At 38.6% G+C, this 27,421-nt stretch overlaps 1 protein-coding gene and 1 long non-coding RNA gene across 8 annotated transcripts; one reads left to right on the top strand and one right to left on the bottom strand.

Annotated features, from left to right (window-relative positions):
* Positions 1 to 199: 199 nt before the first annotated feature.
* Positions 200 to 26,494, bottom strand: BCL2L15 (BCL2 like 15). 5 transcript variants are annotated; one of them, XM_087959565.1, is made up of 8 exons: positions 25,575 to 26,494; positions 25,188 to 25,371; positions 22,225 to 22,323; positions 21,913 to 21,957; positions 19,085 to 19,129; positions 18,428 to 18,552; positions 12,747 to 12,965; positions 11,938 to 12,117 (listed from the first exon to the last, which is right to left on the bottom strand). In XM_087959565.1, exons 2-8 carry the CDS (start codon positions 25,288 to 25,290, stop codon positions 12,085 to 12,087), a joined length of 669 nt encoding a protein of 222 aa, XP_087815691.1. In that variant the 5' UTR covers positions 25,291 to 25,371; positions 25,575 to 26,494; the 3' UTR covers positions 11,938 to 12,084. The 5 variants fall into 5 exon arrangements, with proteins under 5 accessions (XP_087815693.1, XP_026530937.1, XP_087815691.1 ...); XM_087959567.1 differs by lacking the exons at positions 11,938 to 12,117; positions 12,747 to 12,965; positions 18,428 to 18,552; positions 19,085 to 19,129; positions 22,225 to 22,323 and adding exons at positions 200 to 379; positions 919 to 1,137; positions 4,055 to 4,176; positions 7,946 to 8,133 and having other exon boundaries at positions 25,575 to 26,486; XM_087959566.1 differs by having other exon boundaries at positions 25,188 to 26,494.
* On the top strand, positions 6,083 to 12,568 carry LOC148131152 (uncharacterized). Of its 3 annotated transcripts, XR_015748496.1 has the most exons (5): positions 6,083 to 6,386; positions 7,970 to 8,087; positions 9,929 to 9,992; positions 11,585 to 11,618; positions 11,979 to 12,568. It is a non-coding gene; the product is annotated as an uncharacterized LOC148131152 (long non-coding RNA). The 3 variants fall into 3 exon arrangements; XR_015748494.1 differs by lacking the exon at positions 11,585 to 11,618 and having other exon boundaries at positions 6,089 to 6,386; XR_015748495.1 differs by lacking the exons at positions 11,585 to 11,618; positions 11,979 to 12,568 and adding an exon at positions 10,702 to 11,572 and having other exon boundaries at positions 6,089 to 6,386.
* Positions 26,495 to 27,421: the final 927 nt, after the last annotated feature.

Below are 27,421 nucleotides of genomic sequence, written 5' to 3'. Positions count from 1 at the left end.
CTCCAGTCTTCCCAAATATAGACATTTCCTTTGTATGAAACAGGAATATATTAATAACTAGGACCAAGGAATTGATGATCTACTAAAGCAAGGGACTGTAAATTGGTGCAATGTATTGTGTGGAATTGTGGCTGCAGGAATTATCTATCCAATTCCTTGACTGACAATTTAATTACAAGGATAACCAAGCTATTATGAGTTTCTTTTTAAATTTATTAAATTTATTTTGTTTCTTTACAGAATTGCCTTTTCAATTCATTTGCAGTTCCATTTCAGATTTGAAGCAACTCTCCAGCTCTATTTCCTCCAAAATAGCAGATGAGTCTTTTACATTGGAAGCAAGAAACTATGGGCTGTTTAGACTTCTTCCAAGATTACCCTAAAAAAAAAGAAAGAAAGAAAAATATTGCTAATCAAATAAGGGTGGAAGGAGCAATAAATGATCTTTCTCAAAAGTATATAGTAAAGATCCTGAATCCATTGTTGTGAAACACATTGGGATTTTGATTTAAGACCTGAAGATGACATCAGTAGATGCCACTGCATTTGCTCCCATACCTTATACTCAGAGGGAATATCATTGCACAAGATAAGGATATGGTCTCATCCATTAAATATGAAAGCAGCTTGCTTGCCTGTCTTCAGCAATCAACTCCTTCTGCTTGTTGTTTTGGAATTGCAGATTAGTGACATCCATGATTCAGGATATAAGGGAATCTGCACTTATGTGCATGTGAGAAAGGAGTGGATCATTTTGTATTAGTGCAGATTGTTTTACAGTTAGAAATATTTCAGTTAAAACTGAGGAATAAATCTTTAAAATAGGACACTGAATTTGTTTCATGTACTGTTTCCAGATTGTTGACTGAATGCAATTACCCAAGTGCTAAGTCACAGTTAAACATTAATTTAACTTACCCAACCACCCTGTCTTTCAATATAGCCTCTCACTTCAGGATTTCCATTGATTGTTTCTGTGAGTATGTTTATCTGGCCCTCATCTCCATGAGTTTTCTTCATAAATTTCACAAACAATTTCACAGCAGCAGCTAGAAAAACTTTTTCAGGCTCTAGCCCAGGATTTTGACTGATCCAAATCCTGCTGAGAGATTCTGCTACTTCTCCAAATTTCTCTATCTGTAAACATAGAGTGAATATTTCAAAAAGAAAATGCAACTATTGTAAGACAACAGGCATTTATAGTGGGGAACACTTCTGAGTCACTTTAAAATTTAAATCAAACATTTATTAATAGGATCAAATATCTATTTTGTTCTACTTGTACAACAAAATTGACAATTATAACACTTAAAATATTTCAATTAAAGCTTAGAATAGTTTAAGTTTCTTGAACCAACCCGTCCCTTCTTAGGAAAAAGATGAAGATCAAGAGCTGCTGAAGAGACAAGCAAATATGAAATAATGATGTCCTTTTTGACTCATTAACTTTAGACTGAAAGCCTAACACAAAGCCACCGTCTCACAGACAATCAACATCATTACACTGAAAGTGAGAGAGATGCAAATGGCAGATTGTTTTAAAAAGTTTACCTTGGAACGACACCCTCTTAAGAGGAGATGACTTCTGCTTCCGCAATCAACCTTGCCTAAGAACAGTCAATCCTTACAATAAGATCATCCATAATAGCGTTTTGGGAGGGAGGGACATAATTCCAAAACCTTACTGTCTTTTTTAGGCTTTCCCTGGACTGATCTCCCCTTGTTCTACTGTACCCTCTGAACCTTGATTTCTGATTACAAAATTCTCTCTTCGGTTCTCTGGGTTGAGTCTTGACTGTGTTTTTGTTTACTACTGTCAATGGAAAAGTGCCCTCCTGGTTTTGGACTCGAGTCATTGACTTCTTGCTCCAGTTTTTATATTATTCCAGACTAAAGCTAATAACTAGATAATAAAAACGAAAAGTACAAGGATTATGGACAAAGAAATCAGAAGATACTACAGCATAATTTGTATTAGTGCCTAAAATAACAAAGGAATGAAAAATAGACAGTGAAAGAAGAATTGAAAGAAATAAGATGAAAGAACAAGGATATAAGTGGCAACTGCAGTGCCTTGAATCCTATAATTATTGTTTGTTATATTAATCTATTGGTCTAAATAGGTCCTACATAGCTCTAATCACCATCCTGCTCTTGAAAATGTAACACAGAATAGATGAGAAACCAGCATAAAGTAAAACTTCCAGTAAAGATTTACAACCTTAGAGGGTTGCATTGCTATTGAAATTGGTCAGATGATGAATTCTGGCTAATGAAATCTCTCTGGAAAAAGAAAAGATAATGAGATCTCTCACATTTATTCTGGACAGCTGGCTCTTGTTAGTAGATTGCAGGAGCTGAGGTTTTTGTGATTAACTTGGCTGCGAATCATGGATTCAATCCAGCTCCAATATAGTCTATTGAGGGCTGTCAAACTGCCGGCCCACTGGCCGGATGGGTCATGTGCATCCTAGTTCCGCGAAAGGGAAAAACATTGTGAAAGGTCACGTGATGGCAGTATGATGTGGCAAGTTTGATACCCGTGGATATGGACATAAGGCTCACTGAATCTCATTTCTTAATCACTTTTGGAAATTGCTTAACTGCTTTTTAGCTATTAGGACCCTTCACAGTGATAAGTTTTAGAGCAATGACTAAGGCTCTTTCAATCCTTGATGAAATAAGTTGAAGGACTTTTTTTTAACAAAAGGAAAAAAGGATCCCTAGAACATTGATTTTGGAAAGTAACAAGTGGACTAAGGGTTAAGGGTTAGTGGACTAAATTAACTTTAAGGTGGTTGATACCTAATACTCCTTTCTCCTCCTATTTTCCCTACAGTGGGTGTCAGCAATCTGCGGCTCTTTGGGCTCTCTGCTGTGGCTCCTGGTTGGGTGATCTTACCACTGGCTGGCCCCCGCCCCTTGCCCTCCCCTCCCCGTCACTCCTCGCCTGGCCTCAAAAGGTAAAACACAAAAACCAGAAATGAGAGGGAGGGTGGGAGGGAGGGAGAGAGGAGAGAGAGAGAGACCAATTTCCCACAGAACACCGGGAGCCACAAACACCAGGAGCCACAAAATCTGGGTAGGCGTGGTGGTGGGGGTCATGTGACTGGGTGGGAATGACACTGAGTTGGCCATGCCCACCCAGGTTTTGTGGGGAACTGGTCCAAATGGATCTTTGAATGTTTAAGGTTGCAAACCCCTGCCCTACAACAACCCTGTGAGATGAATTGGGCAAAGAGAGAATGACTGGTTCAAAGTCACCCAGCTATCTTCCATGCCTATAACACAGGAGTGGAACTCACAGGCTCCTGCACTTTAACCACTAGACCAAACATGTAAATGAAACTGTAATGTCTTAATAATTAAGGGGGATATAAAAAAACGAACCAAAAAAGCCTGAATAACTTTCCTATATGGGATTTACAAAAGAGACTTTTGTTAACATTTTGAAGGATTTTGTGAGAAAGGACAAAGAAAAAAATGAAAAGAAATCAAGTTCTAGGACATCATTTGAAGAGATTAAAGATTAAGATTGTTAAAGTAAAAGGGTGTGATTGCGGTTATATAGGTATGTTGTTGATTTTAAAAAGGCGTTAAACATTAATAGATAAGAGGCAACTTATGGGAAGTAAAGTTCATCTACTGTATTTTAAGATAAGTTAATAGGTTACTAAAATTGTTAATACCTGTTATGGAGGGGGAAGTTATTTATTTGTTTATTTAACTTTTTTTACTATATCATTTTTCTTTCTTTTCTATTTTTCTTTCTATTTTGCCTTCTTTTCTACACGGGTTTTTTTATTCCTTTTTTAAAAATTTGTATTCGTTCATACCTTTTGAATTGTAACATTCAACAAAAATGCTATTTTTAAAATAGAGCAGAAAACATATTAAACTAGGACAGATCAAAGCAGCCAATATAAAATACTTTGCATCTAAGAGGCTACAAACAAGTATTCTGCATAATTTACATCTACATAGATAATTTCTATAAATTAATGGTAAACTAAACCTGATGAATTTTGGCCAGAATACTTAGGAAGGTAATTACCTTTCTTACGCTTTCCTCTGCAATAACTGCCTGTACGTGGCTTTCAATTTCTGCGTTGTACTTATCTCCTAAGGATTTCAGTGAATCAGCAATATCAACTGGATTAAAAGTGCTTGAAGAACCTGTTGGTTAACAGAAGGTCAGTACAAATTTACAGGTTCTCTCCCTATACAAAAATATTCTAATTCAATTCCTATTCCATTTCAATTCTAACCCTTTTGACACATCCCATATAACATTTACCTACATTTTAAATTTAGCTAAAGAGAATTTAAATTTGCTTATTTAAAAAATACAGGTAATTCTCAGGTTACAACCACTTGTTCAACAGCTATTTGGAGTGATGAAAGTGCTGAATGGGGATGAGGGGGGACTTGCAACCAGTCTGTGAAGTTGCGGTTAACGCAACATCCTTGTAGTCCAATCCTTGTGATCATAAATTCTGACATTCCTTACTGGCTTCCCAAAAGTGAAGTCAATAGGGGAGCTGGCAGGAAGCCGCAAGTTACTACTGCTGGTTTCCACTCTGCCTATGCTCTATAGTGCCAGCCTTTGGCAACTTCCCAGTCCCCTATGGCACCTACACACCTTCCAATGCTTCATAGTGCCTATCCTTGACACTCGCTCACCCACCTATAGCTCTCAAGCAAAGTTCTCACCTGCTAACTTCCTTGTCTGGGTCCCCTCTTCTATGAATTTTAGGCAGGAGTGGGCTTCAATTTTTTTAGCAAGGGGCTCTCTGCCCTAATAACTGCCTGGGTGAGCATGGTTGGGTGGGCATGGCCAACTCAACACTACTTCCACCCAGTCACATGACCTCCCCAGCCATGTCTACCGAGGGTTTTGTTGCTCCTGGTGTTTTCTGTGGGAAATGGCTCTCTTTCTCTTTCTCTCCCTGTCCCCCTCCCTCCCTCTCATTTCTGTTTTTCTCTCCTTTTTCTTTCTTCCTTTCTCTTCCCCCCTCCTTGATTTCCCTCTCTCTTTCTCTCCCTCCAGCTCTATCATTTCTCTCCTCTTCCCCTTCTCTCTCTCATTTGTTTCTTTTTCCTCTCTCTCATTCTCTCCCATCATTTTCCCATTTCTCTTTCTTTTTTTTCCTCCCCCTTTCTCTCTCTCATTTCTCTTTCTGTTTTTTCCTCTCCTTCTCTTTCTTTCTTTTCTCTCTCTCATTTGTTTCCCTCTTTCCCCTCTCTCTCATTTTCTCCCTCCAGCTCTCTCTTATTTCTGTGTCCCTCTCCCCCTTCTCTCTCTCTCTCTCTCATTTGTTTCTCTTTTTCCTTTTTCATTCTCTCCATCATTTTCCCATTTCTTTCTTTTTCACCCCTTTTCTCTCTCATTTCTCTTTTTCTCTCCTTTTTTCTTTTTCCTTTCCCTCTTTTTCTTTTCTTTCTTTCTTTTTTTCTTTCTTTTTTTCTTTCTTTCTTTCTTTCTTTCTTTCTTTCTTTCTTTCTTTCTTTCTTTCTTTCTTTCTTTCTTTCTTTCTTTCTTTTTTTTTTCTTTCTTTCTTTCTTCCTTCTCTCTCTCATTTGTTTCCCTGTCTTTTCCCTCTCTCTTATTCTCTCCCTCCAGCTCTCTCTCATTTCTGTGTCCCTCTCCCTCTTCTCTCTCTCTCTCTCTTATTTGTTTCTCTCGTTCCTCTCTCTCATTCTCTTCATATAAGAAATGGTTACATATAAGAAAAATAAAAGAATAAGAGAAACAATAGGACAGGGACGGTAGGCACGTTGGTGCGCTTATGCACGCCCCCTACAGACCTCTTAGGAAAGGGGTGAGGTCAATAGTAGACAGTCTAAGGTTAAAGTTTTTGGGGTTTGGGGAAGAAACTACAGAGTCGGGTAGAGTATTCCAGACATTGACCACTCTATTGCTGAAGTCGTATTTCCTGCAATCAAGTTTGGTCATTTCTCTCTCGCCTGAGATAACACGACGGGGACCGTGGCTGAGCAGTGCATTTGTGACAGGCTGCTTTTTACGATTCCGTGTCCTTCGCGGGCACCTCAACGCCAGCCACGGTCCCCTTCCTGTCGGCTCCGGAAGGAGGAGCAGCTGCCGCCGCCACTGCCAAATGCAATGAGGAAAGAGCTCTGGCTTTCGTGCGCAGTGCGGCCGGCTACTCACGGGAGCGCGCAGTGGGAGCGGGAGGAGGAGTTGCCGTTGCCACCTCAGTGATCCCAGCCTAGGAGGGTATCCTGCTTGTGTGTGTGCGTGCGTGCACGAAAGAGAGAAAGAGAGAGAGAAAAGGGGATACTTCCCTTTTCTCTCTCTCATCTCTCTGCTCGCCCCTTGTGCGGCGGGAGGCGAAGGCTGCCTTGACTGCAAATGTGGCACGTAGGCAAGTACAGGGCCGCTTCGCTTCTGCACTCTGGCTCTGGCAACCAGGGCGGGGTGGGGCCAGCCAAGGGTGGGATTTGGGGACTCACCGAGCTCCGCAGAGTCTTAGCTAGGCTAAGCTTAGCTAGCCCATGGCCCTGCGAGCCCCTAGCAGGCCACCCCTGATTTTAGGCTATGAAGAGAAAACAAAAGTTTTCTGTCTCAGAGAACAGAATGAAAAGGGAAATCATCTACAGAAAGGAAGGAGTAGAAAGCTCACTCCACTAATCTAGCTTACATAATTGAAGATAAAAGCAATGGAAGAAAGTTAATAGATATTAACAAAGTTATAGATACATTACACAGGTAACATCTTGGTATGTAATTATCGTAAACATCAGTGTCCCACAGGATGCCCAGACTAATTTATCTGCTTCACAATTGAAGCTGATTGTCTGAAACATAATTTGGTATCCCTCACACAATGATTTCATAGGTGATTGCATAGAATAAACTGACCTATTTGGTTTCAATTGCAATTTTGGGGGAAATTCTTTTATTACTATTTGATTCGGGGACTGCTTCTGCTCACTTTCATGTCTTACCTACCATGATATCTGCAAAGACCATGGACTAAATGGCTATAGAAAATACCACCATTGCCCTTTTACCTACATGTGTTTCTATTTGCAGCTATTACATGGAAGAGTAATTAGCAACATCAATAGCATTTAGACTTATATATCACTCCATAGTGCTTTATATAGTACTCTGGCCATCAATGTCAGCAACAGACTTTTATTGAGCTTGGAAGGATGGAAGGCTGAGTCAATCTTCTTCATGTATACATTTATTATGTTTTATAAATTGGAATAAAATACAAAACAGGTAAACAAAACAGAAAAAGTCAATCTTGAGCCACATCAAGTTGAACTCTGGACTCTATATTAATAATTATACTATATATCATATATCATTATCATATATATCTTATCTTCTACTGAATCAAGAGTTTAGCAGTTTAGGATTTTGAAAACTCAAGGACTGTTCCAAGCAACCCATCCTCTAGCGTAACCCAAAGAGGTACTCCTCTTCTGAGAATAAACAGATCACTTCCTTTCTACCAGCAGCCTGCCTTGCATCTCATTTGTGATATCCTGATTTGGAAAAGGGACTCAGAGAATTCTTTTACCAAAACCAAATAATGTTTTAATTAATCAACTGTAAATTTAAAACAGAACTATTCAATTTTAAAACTTTGTTTTGGAGTATTATTATGCCTTAAGGATGGAGTTTTTGATGTTATGAACATAGTTCAGAATTAAGAAGCAAGTTCTTGCTTCTTAAATGCAAGAATTTTTTAAAATCTTAGTTTGGAATTTTAAATATTTATTTAAATGTAACTGATGCACTAGGACCTAAAGAAACTAGTTTTGGTCTCTAACAAGAATCAGTATGGATAGCAACCATATTTTTTTTACTTGAAGTAAGATCCAGCAGTTGGTCCTGATTTCAAAATTTTGGAAATACAAAGCCACCCCCTCCCTGGTCACAACTCACTTTAGAAATAAACCCTTTTACCTTGTTCATGGGCTGGAGTTTCAGACTGGAGCTGCAGGCATCGACCAGTTACTTGTAACTTCTTTGAGCAAAATTTAGTAAACAAGGCTTCCACAATTTGTTCTGTTTGTTCTTCAAATGTCACTGAGTTGTTCATCTTCAGGTATGTATTTCAAACTTATTTTTCTAATAATTGTTTCTTCTGTTGTCTAGAAGAGATTGAACATAAAAAGTCTCCAGCAACTTTCTTCATTTAGAAGTCAGAACAGGAAACAATTTACAAAGTAAAATGATTTATATTTTCTGTGATACATCTGTAGTCCCACCACCACTGTTTTAAGATATTTTCATCTGTGATAACTACAAAATATTAATTACCAGAAGCATTCAGACTATCAAGTCCACCGATGCTTTCTCTTCTACCATTCAAGATATTCAGTTGAGTAAAAGGAAGTAGAATTTGATATGTGATATCATATGCATGGCCTTTGGACTCCAAGGCATTTTCATGTCATTGCCACAGCAGTAATATCTTTCATTAAACAGATATTCAATTTTTGTCAACAATTCTTTCAGTTACTCTAGATGCATACTATAAATCTTCCATAAGTCCCCTTCAACTTAATCTTGACCCCTAACAACTTTATGAATCCATCTACCGATATGTAGGCTTTATTGACAACAATGTGAAACTTATCTGCTAATGCCTCCCCCCAAAAAAAAAAAAGTATCCTAAGGACAATCCTTGTTGTTCCTGTTTCTTGATACTAACCCATCCAACTTCTAACGGGGAGTTCTCCTGCATTGCCTTTAGAGATCAGCTAAGCTTGGCTCAGCACTGTTATCTACTTGAACTTCTAGACATATTTTTTATTTAAATGTATTGCCTGCCTGAATGAGTGAATATATTGTGCTTATCACAGTTGAGAAATATTATAATCCTTAGATGTTAACATAACCAGGAAACAGAAGCCTTCACACTCTTAGGACCCCAGGCCCAGGGATATAAACAGGTCTTCAATGCCTTCTGAGCATTGCCTTCTGAGAGGCATTTCCGGGGAAGCAATGGAAGACTGAAGACAACTTCACTTTTAGTGGAGCCAGTAGCCATAGTGGAAACTGCAACCAGTGAATGGATTGGCTCCCCAAACTCCTCTCTAGATTAAGGAGAAGTTTTGGGATTGCTCATAGTGCTTCCAACAGATGTTCTCTATAACAATAGCTATATTTTGGAAATTAAAAAATTAATTTGGAAATAAAAAAAAAGAATAATTACAATGTTGATTTTGGAAAGCTTTTAAATTGACTAAAGGGGTCAGATTGACTGAAAAGAAAATTTTGAAACACAAAAAGATACCTGCTGTGGTTTGTTTAAAATTTTATTAAAATATATAAAGATTTTGAGTTTAAGAAATTGTTTCCTGGGAAAATGTTGTGAACGAAAGAAAAACATGATAACAGGAGACAGTGGTTACTATAGGCCAGGGGTGTCACACTCGATTTCATTGAGGGCCGCATCAGGGTTGTTTGACCTTGGGGGGGCCGAGTGGGCATGGCCAGGGTGGGTGTGGCCATCTCAACATCACACTCGTGTTGGGGGTGCCTGTGGTGGCCCGAGCGCTCTACCAGCAGCCCTCCCAAGCTCTGTTTTCGCTGGCAGAAGCACTTCAGGCCAGTCCTTCGCTGTTTCCAGGGTGGCTCTGCAGGCCAGATCTAAACACCTCATGAGCCAGATTTGGCCCATGTGCCTTGAGTTTGACACCCGTGCTATAGGCAATCAGAAATATTTAATTTTAACTCAGAAAAGTGAGTTGGACAATTTTCTTACTTTGGATTTATAAAAGAAATGTGTTATACTTATGAAGAAAATCCTATAAATCAGTTTTTGGGATATTACTTACAAGGAATAACCATCAAGGTTTTTAAAAGTAAAATGAATGTGTACAAAGTTGGGTTAATTCAACCAAGGTTAAAATCTGTATGATTCTTTTTTGTTTTCTCCAGAAGCTTTTAATTGATTATTCTTGATTTAGGACTGAATGATGAAGCTTTAAAGATTTGCTAATAGGTAAGATATGGGAATAAGGTGTTGCATTTTTAGAGAAAGTGATAAATTAATTTGTGGGATATCATTTCAAAGGGTTAAAATTAATATGTTGTTTCCGAAGAGTCATGTAAAAGCTATTTATAGATATCAAATAAATTATGAAAAGTTTTTTTCCTTTGTATCTTTAGAGAAAATGACAACATACTGTACAAAGTGAATGAAAAAAGTATGAAATTATTTTAAGTTAAAATGTGTATGTTATTTCTGATGTCTTAATCAACTGCTGCTGCATAAGATCTCATCTTTTATCTATTAACAAATAATATTCATCATTCAGAGGGTTTATTATTTAGAGGATGAGATTTGCGATGAAGAGATTTTTGACTGAAATATTAAAGAAGGTATTAAGTTGCTGAAAACATTTGTACTTGTGATGGAGAGTCATTTCTTTCTATACTTTTCTTTTTTAATTTTTATATGTTCCCTTTTTCTCTCCCACTGTTTTTTTCTTTTTCCCTCTTCACTTTTCACATTTCTTTATACATTTCCCTAGTTTTGTACTGATTTATTTTTGAATAGTTAATAATGTTCACCCTTCTCCAGGCAACAGACTGCTTTCTCCAAAGTCCTCTTTCACACCCCAGCTTTCTGATTTCACAAGAGAGTGCCAAAACTTTTAGTACAATTAAACTGCAAATGAAATAGGCTCCTGCACCTGTTTATTTTCAAGGAGAGCAGCTCTGCTATACCAGTGAGAAAAGCCTTTTTCCTGCCTGCAAAGAAGCAGCAGCTGTGTTCCTCATGGTCCAGAAGAAACCTAATGACAATAGAGCTTTTCTACCTTTCTTAGACTTTGGAACTAATTTGCCAAAATAATGTTGTCTATAAAAGGCTTCAAAGAGCCTAATTAATCCTTTCAATGGGATGTGATTCTCAGCCACAAGGCAACGGGGATAGCCAGCTTTTTCTTTCTAAGGCTTTGCTCTGAATTAAAACATGCACATGAGATTTAGAAAACATTGTATAACTCTCAATAAGGTAGATGTCAGCTTTGGAATCATTATTAAAAGCTGCCACATAACTGCGGAGATATGGAGGGGGCTGATATTATTTGAGTAGCTTTCAGTAGACAAAATAAACGCTTTAGTAATTCAAGGTCATTGTGAATGGCGCAGGGAGAATTGGAACTGAAGGGGGATTGGTTCATGTGATGTATAATGGGGGGGAAAGGGGGAAGGTTGTAGGTTGGGTCATTGTGGGAAGTGGGGGGAAAACTTACTTTCAGAATTCCACAGATGTGCCAAGTTCTATTCTAATAAAAGTACTTTGAGATTATGTTTGTCTTGGAGTTACTGGCTGGAATGGATAATCTTTGGAATGCTGACAGCAGAATGCTTAATACCAGTTACTGCTAAGTAATTTAAATTTCCAATTCAATTATACCATATAACTATATGTAGATACTACACCTGAGCAATATAGGTTATATCAGGGTAGTACAGTGAGGGGAAACCATTGTTATTTGGTTCAGATGAGGTAAATTTCCAGATAAGGCATATATTACAGTCTTGAACTTTAATAACCCATATTTCTTCTATCTTTCTTATTCTTAGGTATTTGTAACTATCTTCTTCACATACCAATATGGTTAGTTAAAGCTTTCTAATATGCTTTACAATTTTTTTCTGAGATATTTTATCCTGCAAATGTTTATATATAGAAAAGTGACACCAACTAACAACTCAGGAAATTAAGATGCAAGTAAGGCTCCAGTCTTCCCAAATATAGACATTTCCTTTGTATGAAACAGGAATATATTAATAACTAGGACCAAGGAATTGATGATCTACTAAAGCAAGGGACTGTAAATTGGTGCAATGTATTGTGTGGAATTGTGGCTGCAGGAATTATCTATCCAATTCCTTGACTGACAATTTAATTACAAGGATAGCCAAGCTATTATGAGTTTCTTTTTAAATTAATTAAATTTATTTTGTTTCTTCACAGAATTGCCTTTTCAATTCATTTGCAGTTCCATTTCAGATTTGAAGCAACTCTCCAGCTCTATTTCCTCCAAAATAGCAGATGAGTCTTTTACATTGGAAGCAAGAAACTATGGGCTGTTTAGACTTCTTCCAAGATTACCCTAAAAAAAAAAAAAAAAAGAAAGAAAAATATTGCTAATCAAATAAGGGTGGAAGGAGCAATAAATGATCTTTCTCAAAAGTATATAGTAAAGATCCTGAATCCATTGTTGTGAAACACATTGGGATTTTGATTTAAGACCTGAAGATGACATCAGTAGATGCCACTGCATTTGCCTCCATACTTTAACTCAATACTTATGCACAAGATAAGGATATGGTCCCATCTATTAAATATGAAAGCAACTTGCCTGCCTGTCTTGAGCAATCAACTCCTTCTGCTTGTTGTTTGGGAATTGTAGATTAGTGACATCCATGATTAAGGACATAAGGGACTCTGTACTTATGTGCATGTAGAAAGGAGTGGATCATTTTGTATTAGTGCAGATTGTTTTACAGTTAGAAATATTTCAGTTAAAACTGAGGAATAAATCTTTAAAATAGGACATTGAATTTGTTTCATGTAGTGTTTCCAGATTGTTGACTGATAATTTTATTCACTGGAATTAATGACATAGTAATTCATGTTATTCTGCTGGTTATTTTTTTTCTGTTTTCTGAGCTTTTGAAAGTTGGCCTTGAATGCAATCACCTAAGTGCTAAGTCACAGTTAAACATTAATTTAACTTACCCAACCACCCTGTCTTTCAACATAGCCTCTCATTTCAGGATTTCCATTGATTGTTTCTGTGAGTATGTTTATCTGGCCCTTATCTCTATGAGTTTTCTTTATAAGTTTCTCAAACAACTTCACAGCAGCAGCTAGAAAAGCTCTTTCAGACTCTAGCCCAGGAGTTTGACTGATCCAATTCCTGCTGAGAGATTCTGTTACTTCTCCAAATTTCTTTATCTGTAAACATAGAGTGAATATTTTTTAAATAAAATGCAACTATTGTAAGATAACATGAATTTATGGTGGGGAACAGCTTGGTTCACCTTAAAATTTGTATCAAACATTTATTAATAGAATCAAAGATCTGTTTTGTTCAACTTATGCAACAAAATAGACGATCATAACACTTAAAATATTTCAATTAAAGCTTAGAATAGTCTAAGTTTCATGAACCAACCAGTCACTTCTTGGTAAAATAGATGAAGATCAAGAGCTGCTGAAGAAACAAGCAAATATTACAGATTAACAGAGTTGGAAGGGACCTTGTAGGTCATCTAATCCAACCCCCCACCCAAGCAGGAGACCCTACACCATTTCTGACAAATGGCAGTCCAATCTCTTCTTAAAAATCTTCATGAAGGATGAAGTAATGAAGCTCCTCATCATTATATTAAATAATAAATCATCATTATATTAAATCATTATATTAAATAGTGATGTCAAAGCTTGACATGAGATCTTGATACAATCATCTACCTCTCTTCAATTCTATACTGAATCATTTGACTTTCTTGCCTTGGTTTTGATACTATTCCTGACTAAAGCTAATCATTAGATAATAAAAATGAAGCTACAAGGATTATGGACAAAGAAATCAGAGGATACACAGCATTATTTTTATTAGTGCCTAAAATAACAAGGGAATGAAAAATAGTGAAAGAAGAATTGAAAGAAATAAAATAAGATGAAAGAAAAGGGATATAAGTGGCAACTGCAGTGCCTTGAATCCTATAATTATTGTTTGTTATATTAATCTGTTGGTCTAAATAGACCCCACATAGCTCTAATCACTGTACTGCTCTTGAAAATGTAACAGAATAGATATGAAACCAGCATAAAGTAAAACTTCCTGTAAAGATTCACAATCCTAGAGGAGCTGGAATAGAATTGCAATGGAGATTGGTGGTCAGATGGTGAATTCTGGCTAATGAAATCTCTCTGGAAAAAGAAAAGGTTCAATCTAGTTGCAATATAGTCTATTCAGGAGTGTCAAACTGGTGGCCCCCAGGCCAGATGTGTCGCACGCAGGCCATGCCCACCCCAGTTCCATGAAGGAGAAAAACATCGTGAAATGTCACATGGCAACATGACGAGCGAGTTTGACACATGTGAAAATGGACATATGGCTCACTGAATCTCATTTCTTCATCACTTTTGGAAATTGCTTAACTGCTTTTTAGCTATTAGGACGTTCACAGTGATAAGTTTTAGAGCAATGATTAAGGCTCTTTCAATCTTTGAAATTGATTATAAGACTCATTTCCATGGGAAAGAAAGAATTTTGAACTCTTTAAGAAACGATAGGATGGTGCTTTGAAAATTGGTCACTAGAGGGAACTAGAAGGAACCAAATAAAGGAGAAAAAACAGTTACATTTGATTTACTAATACAGAATGGAGAAAAATATTTTAACATTGGCCAAATTGAAGAATATTTGTGAACAAGGGACCAGGGGTTAATTTTAAAATCTCTGCCATTATAGAAAGGCTTTGTTTAAAAGATATTATGGAAGAGGAACAAATTTTATCAGGCAAGGCTGAGACTGGTTTGCAAGGGGATTTAAAAATGACATGCTATAAGAAAGATATGGAAAAAGTTGCTACACTGGATATTTGGGTTTTTTTTTCTTTATATCTCACCTTTTAATAGTGAGGTTATGTAGAAAGTAAACATAGAATCGGTCAAAAAGGACTCATGTCTATACACCAATGCAGAGAGTATGAGAAATAAACAGGGTAAATTATAAATTATAAATGAGGGCAGATATGATATTGTTGCCATTATGGAAACTTGGTGAGATAAAACCCACAAATAGAATATACAGGTAGAGGGATTTAAATTATTTGAAAGAAACAGACCAAATAGGTGGAGGAGGTGGACTTGCACTACATATAAGAAATAACTACATCTCTACACAACAATTATGAAAACTGACTTGAATGCATTTGGGTCAATATAAAAGGGGGAAATGACATTGCCATAGGTGTATACTACAGGCCACCCAACCAAATAGAAGAAATAGATGAACTTTTTGCTAATCAGTTAACTGACTAGGCATGTAGGAAGCACATCACAATAGTAATGGGGGACTTTAACTACTCTGACATCAACTGGGAGACAAACTGCACCAAGTGGAAGATCAAACAGGTTCCTGACAAACGTAGCCAACAACTTTGTCTCCCAAAAAGTAGAGAAAGGAACTAGGAGATCAGCCATATTGGACTTAATTCTCACTAACAGAGGTGAAATGATAGAAAGTGTTGAAGCTACAGGGTGCAATATTGGAATTCAACATTATGCAAGTACATGCAATAGAACAAAGCCAAACTAGAGCCTTGGACTTTAAAAGAGCCAATTTTAATAAACTTAGAGCTTGGGAAAGATTCTATGGATGAGAATCCTCAAGGGGAAAACAACCCAAGAAGCTTGGGAAACTTTGAAAAGTGACATTATAAAAGACCAGTCTAGCACAATTCCAAAGGGATAAAAATAACAGTTCTCAAAAGAAATCAGCATGGCTACATAAAGAACTCTCGGATAAATTGAAAGATGAAAAGGATAAGTATAAAAAGTGGAAAGGGGAATATAAGTAAGGCAAAATATCTGCAAATAGCCAGAGCCTACAATGATGAAGTGGGCAAAGCTAAGGCTCAAAATGAACTAAGGCTTGCAACAAAAGTAAAAATAACAACAACAACAACAACAACAAGAAGCTTCTTTCAGCTTCTTGTACAAAACAAGAAAAAAGTTAAGGAAATGATTGGTTCATTAATGGGAAAAAGTGGCAAGCAACTGAGAAAAAACAGAACTGTTTAACTCATTTTTTGCATCTGTCTTTACATAAAAGGAAAAAAGTCCAACCAATCAAAAACAGTACCATAAAAAAGATTAGGAATACAAATTAAAGTAGGCAAGAAAATGGTAAGTGAGCACCTGTCCACCCTAGATGAGTTCAAATCACCAGGACCAGATGGATTACATTCTAAGGTTCTCAAGGAATGGGGAAAGAGACCCCCCCCCCCCAAAACAAACCCCAAAAAACAAACACCACAAAAAACAAAAAAAAAACCCCAACCCCCCCCCCCCCAAGCCCCCCCCCCCCCCAACACCCCCCCCCCCCGCCCCCAAAAAAAAAAAAAAAAAAAAAAAAAAATTTTCCCCCCCCCCCCCCCCCCCCCCGGGCCGGGATCAAGGAACAAGAAAGAGGGAGGGGGAGCCAGCCTGTCCTGCTCTCTCAGCGCCGGTTCCCCCCCCCCCCCCCCCCCCCCCCCCCCCCCCCCCCCCCCCCCCCCCCCCCCCCCCCCCCCTCCCTCAAGCGGGGTGGCCCTGTCGGTGCCAGACGTGATCTCAGAACCACTGAACTATATCTGTCAAAGATCCTGGAGCACCAGGAACTATTAGAGGACTGGAAAAGAACGGATGTAGTTCCCATCTTCAAAAAAAAAAAACAGATTCAGGAAACTACAGACTGACCTCAATACCTGGTAAGATTCTGGAAAAGATGATCAAGAAATGAATCTGTGAACAGCTAGAGACAAACAAAGTCATAACCAAAGGCCAACATGGGTTTGTCAAAAACAGATCATACCAGACAAATCTTATTGCATTCTTTGATAAAGTAACAAAATTAGTGGACTACTTGATAAGATAGAAAAATGTGGGTTAAACAGCATTACCACCAGATGGATTTGTAATTGGCTGACCAACTACATTCAATGTGTAGTCCTCTATGGAATTGCATTTATATGGAGGGAAATATGCAATGGGGTACCTCAAGGCTCAGTTTTAGTCCCAGTATTCTTCAACACCTTCATCAATGATTTGGATGAGGGGATAGATGGAGAACTCATCAAATTTGCAGATGACACCAAGCTGGCAGGAATAGAAGGATCTTGGCATACTTGAACATTGGGCGCTTTCTAACAAAATGAAAATCAATGGTGAAGAAAATACCACTTTATAATGCTTTGGTAAGGTAGCACTTGGAGTACTGCATCCAGTTTTGGTTTCCATGATATAAAAAAGATGTTGAGATACTACAAAGAGTGCAGAGAAGAGCAACAAAGATGATTAGGGGACCGAAGGCTAAAAGATATAAAAGACGGTTGCTGGAACTGGGTATGACTAGTCTGATGAAAAGAAGGACTAGAGTGACATGATATCAGTGTTCCAACATCTCAGGGATTGCCACACAGAGGTAGTCAAGCTACTCTCCAAAGCACCTGAGAGCAGGACAAGAAATGATGTAAACCAATCAAGGAGAGACATAATCTAGAACTAAGGAGAAATTTCCTGACAGTTAGAACAACTAATCAGTGCAACAACTTGCCTCCTGAAGTTGTGAATGCTCCAACACTGGAATTTTTAAAGAAATTGAACAACTATTTCTCTGAAATGGTGTGAGCAGGGGGTTGGAATAAAAGACTTCCAAAGTCCCCTCCAAGTTCCAACTCTGTTATTTTGTTAAGATTCTGTTTTTACTTTTATAAATAACTCAAGGTGGTTGATACATAAGACTCTTTTTATCTCCTATTTTCCCTACAACAACCACCCTGTGAATTGAGTTGGGCTGAGAGAGAATGACTGGCTCAAGGTCACCCAGCTGTCTTCCATGCCTATAACACAGGAGTGGAATTCACAGTCTCCTGCACCTTAACTACTAGACCAAACGTGCAAGTGAAATTGTGATCTCTTAATAATTAAGGGGGATATACAAATAACAAACCAAAAGAGTGACTTGGGTATGTATATCCCTATATGAAATTTACAAAAGAGACTTTTTTTTAAGTTTTGAAGGATTTTGTGAGAAGGGATAGAGGAAAAAAAATGAAAATCAATCAAGTTCTAGGACATTATTTGAAGGGATTAAATATTAAGATTGTTAAAGTAAAAGGAAGGGATATAAACTTATTTTATGTGATTAAGGTTATATACTGTTGGTATGTTGTTAATTCTGCTAATAATAAGGCTTTAAATATTTTTTTATAGATAAGAGATGACATATAGGAAGAACAGATCATTTGTTGTAGTTAAGAGAAGGTAATGAGTTACTAAAATTGTTTATACTTGGAATATGGAATATAAAAGGGGAAACTATTTCTTTATATTTTTACTTTTTTACTATATTGTTTTTCTTTCTTTATTTTGCCTCCTTTCTGAACTTGGTTTTTCTTTTTATTGTTTTTTTTAAAGTTTGTACTTTGTTAATTTGTAACATTCAACAAAATTACTATTTTTAAAAAACAACATAAAACACATCAAACTAGGACAGTCCAAAGTAGCCAATGTAAAATGTTTTGCATCTATGAGGCAGCAGAAAAGTATTCTGGAAAAATGTACATCTACATAGATAATTTCTATTAGATAATGGTACATTAAAACTAATGGATTTGGTCCAGAATGCTTAGGAAGGTAGTTACCTTTGTTACGCTTTCCTCTGCAATAACTGCCTGCACATGGCCATCCAACTCTGCTTTGTACTGATCTCTTATGGATCTCAGTAATATGGCAATATCAATTGGATCAAAACTGCTTGTAGAATCAACTGTCGGTTAACAGAAAGCCAATGCAGATTTACAGTTTCAGTCTCTTATAAAAATATTCTAATTGGTCTTCTCTTCCATTTCAATTCTAATCCTTTTGATATGTCCCATTTAACATTTATCTACATGATAAATTTAGCGAAAGAGAATTTAAATTTGCTTGTTTAAAAAATACATAAAATTTGTAACCTTAATAAAGTTAGAATCACTTGTTCCGTAACTATTCAGAGTTAGGAAAGGGCGAAGCAGAGGGGGGAAGCACAACCAGCCTGTAAAGTTGTGGTTAATGCAGCATCCTTGCAGTCATGTGATGACGATTTTTGACATTCTCTACTGGCATCTCATAAGCAACGTCAATGGGGCAGCCGGCAGGAAGTTGCAAGTTACTCCTGCTTTTCCACATGCCCATGCTCTATATTGCCTGCCTTTGGCACCTTCCCTATCCCCCTTATGGCACCCACATCCTCCAATGCTCCATTAGCACTTGCTTGTGACATTACCTGCCCACTCATAGCTCTCAAGCACAGTTCTCACCTGCCGGCCCACTTGCCTGGGCCCTGTGTCTTATCAGTTCTGGGTCTATGAAGAGAAAACAAAGTTTTCTATCTCAGAGAACAAGGAACTGAAAAGGGGAATCTTCTAGAGAAAGGCAGAGGGAGAAAGGTACCTATGAAGCTCACTTAGCTTGCACAATTGTGAAGATAAAAGAAGAGGAGGCAGTAACAGATACATTGCACAGGGGACATCTTGGTATTGTGAGACATTTTATATCCAAATATATTTTATTCTTTATACTGTTTCCATTTTTGCCTTAAATATATTAACCGAATCCACAACAGCTTGAGAATCAGTATCTCCAAATTAATCAAATTAGCAAACTTCCTCAAACTTGAAATAAGTCACCGAGACCTAATCCACATATTAAAAGATAAGGTTTACAAACAAAAATAGAGTTAATTAAATTAAGTCTCCCAATAGAACTATATATTCACAAGAATACACACACACACACACACACACCTCACCATGTAGACACTTTCCCACCCCAGGCAAGCAAACTGTTTTGCTTTTAGGAATACATATTTCTATTTTCCTCATAGCTGTCTGGATCTCATTTTTACTTACTCTTGTATATTCGAGTTGGAACCCGAAATTATTCTTCTGACAGTATGTAATGGTTTTAAACAAGGGTGGGATTCTACTGGTTCTCACCTATTCGCTAGAACCTGTTATTAACTTTCTAAGGAGTTTGGAGAACTGGTTGTTAGAAGAAATCTCTTGTTTTTTTTCCACTTTATAGGGATAATCCTGTAATGAAGACAGGAAACATTCTGGTGTTGTTTCTAGCCTAATCTTTATTGCCCTGCTTACAGAAATGCCTCTCCATTTCTCCGTTAACCCTTATTACAATCTTGACAGTATGCCTAGACTTCCTGAGGCCTGAGCTTCTCTGGAGTTTTTTTTTCTTTGCTGGTACTTGACTTTCTTAAAGGGGAAGGTTGTTTTAAGCTTTTTATATTGCTGTTGGGAGGAAATACTTTTCCTGTTGGAGTTCTTCCAGCTGGGATGCAACTATCAGCACTTTGAAGAAATAATTGAATAACGCAGCAGAGCTGCCAGAAAGAAGCTTTTAATGACAAGGAACCAAGATGAGTGACATTTAGCAAGGCTTCTTGGCTAGCTAGAAAGACTGACATTCAAACGTGAGTTTATGTACCCTTTCTGAGTTTTGGTCTAAAACTGGTTTTTGGTGAAGTTTAATTCTGTGCTTGGTGATATTTAATCCTATGTTTATTGATGGGATAATTTTCCCTATTCAGCTTTGTTTGGAAGGAAAAAGGTGAATCTCTGTTCCTGAAAAGAAACTGGGTTGAGAAATCTGGCTAGTTCCTGTCTATTTGTTCTAGTAATTGGTTTAACAAGCAACAGCTACTGTTGTGATTTACTTATTTGTATTGTGTTTGGATTTTTTCCTGCCTCATGGTTTCTTTTTTCTATTGGGGGTGTGTCTTCCTTTACTGCTTTAGTGGTTCCTGGTACTATTCTTTTGGGTTGTACTTCCAAGAGGCAGGATGCAAGCTTGGCACTGATTTTTTTACTGCCTTTCTGGGTGAGGCATGTGATCTTTTCTTAAATCTGGATGATTTCCTTAGGATATCTTGTGAGGTGAGTGAGACCAGCTGGTATCTTTAAGTGGTGCAAATGAATCTAAGGATTGCTTCTCCTGTGTGTGCTCTTTCTGGAGAGTTTAAATGACCTCTCTGCTAAAGGGTTTCACTTTATGAGCAAGAGTTGGCTGCTGATAGTTAACATTGCATTTTAACTATTTTAATTCCTCAAGGTACTCTGGCACCCTGCTTGATTTGTAACTCCGGCTTGCAGGTATTTTTAATCTAATGATTGGTATTTAGGGCAGCTTTTTGCAAGCAAAGAAGTTTTTTTGTATTTTTGTACAGGTAATCCTTGACTTACAACAGTTCATTTAGTGACCATTCAAAGTTACAATGGCACTGAAAAAAGTGACTTATGACCATTTTTCACACTTATGACATTGCAGCATCCCCATATTCACGAGAGGCCAGGCGAGCAGAAGCGCCCCTCGATGTGAGTGACGTCGAGTTGGCCATGCCCAGCCAGTCACATGACCACCCAGCTACACCTACCTAGCTGGTCATTAGGGCAGAGAACCAGTTGTTAAATTATTTGAATCCCGTCCCTGGTTGTAAACTTCAAAATGGTACACAGCAGGCTCAGATTAAATTATTTTGTTTCAGAATTGATGTGTCTGAGACAGAATTTGAAGTCACTCACACAATGATTTCACAAGTGATTGCATAGAATAAACTGATCTATCTGGTTTCAGTTTCAATTTGGAGACCAATTTCTTTGTTTGTCAGGGTTCCAGTTAACCAACTCTAAGCCTCCCTTGGGTTTCCCCCTAGTTAAAAGTAAAGTTTTCTTTCTCCTGCCCATGCAGTCCATCATGTGGTCCAATCAGGTTACAATCCAAGGGTCAGTTGGTCTCAGATCCCATGTCCTTGCACCTGGTGGGAAGTCCTTGGTTCTCAGAGGAAAGAATTTTATTTTGGCAACAATCCCCCAGCTATCTCTATCTCCCCCCTTCTGTTCCCACAGCTCCACTCATCTCCGCTATGACAGCCCTGAAGGTGCCAGGGGGAAATGGCTTCAGGGCTGACATTGTTACTATTAGATTTAGGGACTGTTTTTCTACTTGCCCACGCTATATAGTGCCTGTCTGTGGGTCCTTCCCTGACTCCCATGGTACCCACTCAACTTCCAATGCTCCACATGTTCCTGTGACATTCCTTCTCCCACCCATAGATCTCAAGTACAGTTCTTACCAGCTGGCACACTTGTCCAGGTCCTGTATCTTGTCAGTTCTAGGTCTGTGAAGAGAAAACAAAGTTTTCTATCTCAGAGGACAAGGAATTATAAAGGCGAAAATGTCAGATGATGCTCCATTCAAAATCCAAGAAAGAAATACTTAGACTCTTTTAATTAGAGAAAATATATCTTTTACTGGAAATCAAGTGGTAGCAACAAAAGAATTCTGAATCTGAGAAAATAGGTGCGTAAATCACATATACAAAGTAATGGCAACGTTCCCACCCCCAATAGTTCAATTGGTTCCTCCAATTAAAAGTTGTGTATACCATCATGTGGGCATCTCCAGGTGGTGATGAAGCTTCTGTCCATTGACCTTGACATAGTTTGATAAAGAGTTGCAGCTGCGCATAGCATAGAATAGAAACCTAAGCATAGAATAGAAACCTAAGCAAGAATGTATTTCCCCCAGTTTATACAGTTCTGGTTTGTAACACCTCCAGCTCACTTCCCATAATCATTCTCCCCCTCCTCCCCCCATTACTTATGACAGCCGAAAGATGCAAAGCAAAGGGAGAAAATCTTGAAGGCTGACATTCGGCCCTCCTAAAAAGAGACGTTAGTCCTAAAAAAGAAAAAATAATAGGTAATAGACAATATACAGGTAACAGCAGCATACTTATTTTCTTAGGGTTTATCAGGATATTTAGTACGAAATGCCTTGATAAGTGTAGGAGCTCTAACATTCTTCTCATTCACCCACTCAGCCTGGGAAGAAGGAAAATGTTTCCAAGCAACCAAATACTGAAGTCGACCCCTTCGTTTTTGAGAATCCAAAATTTCTTTAACTTCAAAATGTTGTTCACCTTCAATTAGCAATGGTACAGGAGGATCAACCTGAGTTGGTCTCAAGTTGGAAGTATGTTCAGGTTTTAATAAACGAACGTGGAAAACAGGGTGGATCCGTCGAAGAGTTTTTGGTAATTTCAGTTGGACTGCCACAGGGTTTACAATTCGTTCAACTGAGAAAGGTCCAACATACTTAGGGCCAAGCTTTTTTCTATTCTAAGCATAGAATAGAAACCTAAGCAAGAATGTACTCCCCCCAGTTTATACAGTTCTGGTTTGTAACACCTCCAGCTCACTTCCCATAATCATTCTCCCCCTCCTCCCCCCCGTTACTTATGACAGCCGAAAGATGCAAAGCAAAGGGAGAAAATCTTGAAGGCTGACAGAAAGTTACTTATGAAGCTCACTCAGCCAGCCTAGCTTGCATAATTGTAAAGATAAAAGAAGTGGAGGAAAGTTAATGGATGTTATCGCAGTAAGAGATATATTGTACGGGGGTAACTTGGTATGTAATGGTTGTAAACCTCAAAATAGCAACAGCATGCTCAGACTAAATTATTTTGCTTCACAACTGATGTGCCTGAAACAGAATTTGGCATCCCTCACACAATGATTTCACAAGTGATTGCATAGAATAAAGTTTTAGTTTTAATTTGGAGGCCAATTCTTATGTTACTATTAGAGCTGGGGCAGTGGTCGGATTCAAATTTTTTTACTACCAGTTCTGTGGGCGTGGCTTGGTGGGCGTGGCAGGGGAAGGATACTGCAAAATCCCCATTCCCTTCCCACCCCACTAACCTGCTTTCCAGCTCCGTTCTCCTGTGCAGGGCAACCAAAGAAGACCCAGCTGATCGGGATGGGAGGCAGAGAATAGATGGGGGGCGGGGCCAGTCAGAGGTGGCATTTGCCAGTTCTCAAACTACTCAAAATGTCCGCTACCGGTTCTCCAGAACTGGTCAGAACCTGCTGAATACCACCTCTGAGCTGGGGACTGCTTCTGCTCACTTTTATGTCTTATGTCAGTGGCCATGATATTAGATCATTGACCAAATGGCTATCAAAAATGCCACCATTGCTCTATTTCCTACATGTATTCCTATTTGCATCCATTATAAAGAAGGGTATTCATGTATATTGCATGTTTCCTGCTACTGAATCAGGAGTCTGACAATTCAGGATTTTGAAAACTCGAGGACTGACTTTGTTATAGGGCCTGCCTGTATCTTAAAAACTGCCTCCTTAAAGTCCCATCCTCAACCATCTCAATGTAATGTTTTAAATATGTACTTGGATATAAATCCCACTTTCCTGTGCAGCACAACCCATGGTCATGCTAGCTAATGAGGCAAACATAGTCTTGCTGAAAATAGTAGCTCTTGCAGGAGAATTAGCAATGTCCTGAAAATTTAGTACACATTAGATCAACTAATGTTTTAATTAATAGGCAGTAGATTTTTAAACAAAACTATTCAGTTTCAAAATTTTATTGAATTTTAAACTTTTGTTTAAATGTAACTGATCAATTAGAGGGCAAAGGGTTAAAATCCCTTAGTGGTTTCCACTAGCATCTTTGAACTACATCAGGGGTGTCAAATTCAATTACATTGAGGGCTGCATCAGGGTTGTGTTTGACATTGGAAGGCTGGGGGGGGGCATGGAGGGGAGCCGGGGTGTGTGACCATGGTGGGCATGACACAGGACTGGGACTGTCATGGGTGTGGCCAAGTGCGAAGGCCAAGTGCTTCCCTGAGACCGTCACTCATACTCATTATAATCTTCCTTCCTTCCTTCCTTTTCTTTCTTCTTCATTCTCCTTTCTTCTTCCTTCCCTTTTTTCCTTATTTTTCCTTCCTTGGTCTCTTCCCATCTTTCCTTCTTTTTCTTTGTCTTTCCCCTTTCCCTTTCTCCTTTCCTGTTCATTTCTTGCATGCTCAAATGCAAAAGAGGTAACATTTCTCCTTTTGTTTTGTTTTTAGTTTTTTTTCCTGCCAGAGCACGGGTGGACTGCATGTGGCTCCCGCACCCCATTTTTACCCTGGACAGCCTCATGAAGCCCTCTGCCAACAAAAACAAAGCCTGAGGGGACCACACACAACCCCCCTGAGCTCCATTTTCACTGGCAGAGGGCTGCAGGAAGCCGTCATGGCCAAAAATGGGAGGGCCCCCCTCCCGGGCTCCATTTTTGCTAGCAGAGGCACTGCAGGAAATAGCACTTTTGCTATTTCCAGGCCGGCTGTGTGGGCCAGATCTGGCTTGTGGGACTTGAGTTTGACGCCCTTGCACTACAACAAATAGAAACTAACAAAAAATACAATGGTAACAAACTTATTTTTTTCCTCCAAGTTAGATGCAGCTCCTGGTCCTGACTTCAAAATTTTGGAAATACGAAGCCAGCCACCCACCCACACTCATTGCAAATTTTCTTCCAAAAAATAGTCATTACCTTCAATTACAATCATTTTTCTAGACTGGAGAGGATATTGCTTCCTTGAGTAAATAGTAGTAAATAATCCTTCTGCAATTTCTTTTGTCTGTTCTTCAAACATAATTTAATTGTTCATGTTCAGATATGTATTTCAAACAGAGGTTTCTGTCTTTATTTTTCCAAGAGTAGTTTCTTCTGTTGTCTAGAAGAGATCAAACATTAACAGCCTCCAGCAGCTTCCTTCATTTACATGTCAGAATATATATAACATTCAGCAGATACTTCTCAGAACAGGAAACATAATTTACAAAGTAAAATTATGTATGTTTCCTGTGAAACCTTGGTAGCCATACTATAGCGATTTTACTATATTGCCAACTATTATAAATAAGAAACATTAATTACCAGAAATCGATATCAAGTCCCCAAATGCTTTCTCTTCTATTATTCAAGACTCAGTTGCCTAAAAGGAAGTAGAATCTGATATTTGATATTGTATGCATAACCTTTGGACTCCAAGTCATTTCCAAGTGGCTATAATAGCAGCAATATGTCTCATTAAGCAACTACATCATGTTTCTATTTTTTCAACAATTCTTTCAGTTACTCTAGATGCATACTGTAAATCTCATCTGTTTGTAACTTTATAATATTTCACAATTATTTGCTCCCATTGAAGAGAAGTTGGGTTTTCCAAGTATAAAGTCCCCTTCAATGTTATCTTGACCCTTAACAGCTTTAGGTATCCATCCATTTAGGCTTTATTGGCTTGCTACTGCCTTTTTTTTCAAATTTTTATAAAGACAGTTCTGTTATTTCTTGACACTACTCCATCTAACTTCTAACAGTTTTACCCTGTATTGTTTTTAAAGATTGGCTAAGCTTGGCTCTGCACTGCCTTCTGACTGAACTTCTAGATATTTGTTATTATATATTTAATTTTTTTGGCTGTCTAGCTCCAGTGAGCTTATGGATATAGCAATAGCACTGAGACTTAATATACCACTTCACAGTGCTTTACAGCCCGCTCTGAATGGTTTACAGAGTCAGCATATTGCTCCCAACAATCTGGGTCCTCATTTTACGAACTTTGGAAGGGTGGAAGGCTGAGTCAACCTTGAGCCAGTGAGACTTGAACTGCTGGCAGCCAGCGGTCAGCAGGAGTAGCCTGCAGTACTGCAATCTAACTACTGTGCCATAGTGTGCTTATAGCAGCTGAGAAATATTATAATTCATAGATGTTACCATAACCAGGAAACAAGGCCCTTCACATTCTCAGGACCTCCGGCCCAGGGTTATAAACAGGCCTTCAATGCCTTCTGAGCATTGTCTTCTGAGAGGCATTTCCAGGGAAGCAATGGTGGAACTGAGAACAACTTCAGTTTTAATGGAGCTATTAGCCATAGTGGAAAGTGGAACCAGTACTGCCCCAACTCACCCACACATCCGTGTTGGTTTAGAGAGAGCTTTATTTTGTCTTTTGCCCAGTGGTTCTGTTTCAGGTTTCAGCTCACCCACAGCTGCTACATTAGAACAGCAATTGGCTCGAGACCAAGTAGATAACAAGGAAATGAACATATGACATAATGGTCTCAAAAATAAAGGCTTTGCCTGGGTAGTTTCGAAAGAGAAACCAAAATCCAACCTGAGGCTTGGAGCCTCCAATTAGGTTTGTCAGCCAGTCAAATGGTCAGAGTTCAGGGTTTACAAGTAGAATTCACAGGAACGGCCAGGACAGGAGTTCAGAGGGTTGCTTCCAAACAAAGCCAGGCATGAACAAGAGCCCAGACTAAACTTCCAGGCAATGGCCAATTAGTCCATCAAACAAGATAACCAGCTGCTCAAACATGGTCCAAAACATGAACACAAAGCATCCCAGCAACTTAAATTAAATCCACCTAGCTCACGAATTGTAGTGTCTCCGAAACAGAAACAAACATCTGGCCATGACCCACATGTTGCTTCCAGCAATGCTTCCCTCTGCCTGCCATGCTAAATAGCTCCCGGTGCAGCCCATCAAGAGAAGTGGGACCTTTCTCTCAGAAATCCGACTGCCTCTCTGTCCTGCATACTCTGGGATCTACCACAGCAGGCAGCTCCTCTCCCTCTTCCTCACTGGCCTGCAAGCTCTCCCCAGCTGAGGCCTGTTCTGCTGGCAGTTCAGGGTCAGTAATTCATGAAGTGCCAGGAATGAAGTCCCTTGAAACCTCTGAGGAAGAGGAGGAGTCCACAGGACATATCACACTGCCTCA

Source organism: Notechis scutatus, chromosome 3 (genome assembly GCF_049901735.1).
Source record: "Notechis scutatus isolate UNSWTSFEM ecotype Mainland chromosome 3, rNotScu1.2, whole genome shotgun sequence".
In the NCBI taxonomy this organism is placed as follows: domain Eukaryota; kingdom Metazoa; phylum Chordata; class Lepidosauria; order Squamata; family Elapidae; genus Notechis; species Notechis scutatus.
Note: the sequence above shows the minus strand (reverse complement) of the source record. Positions and strands in the feature narration are given on the sequence as shown.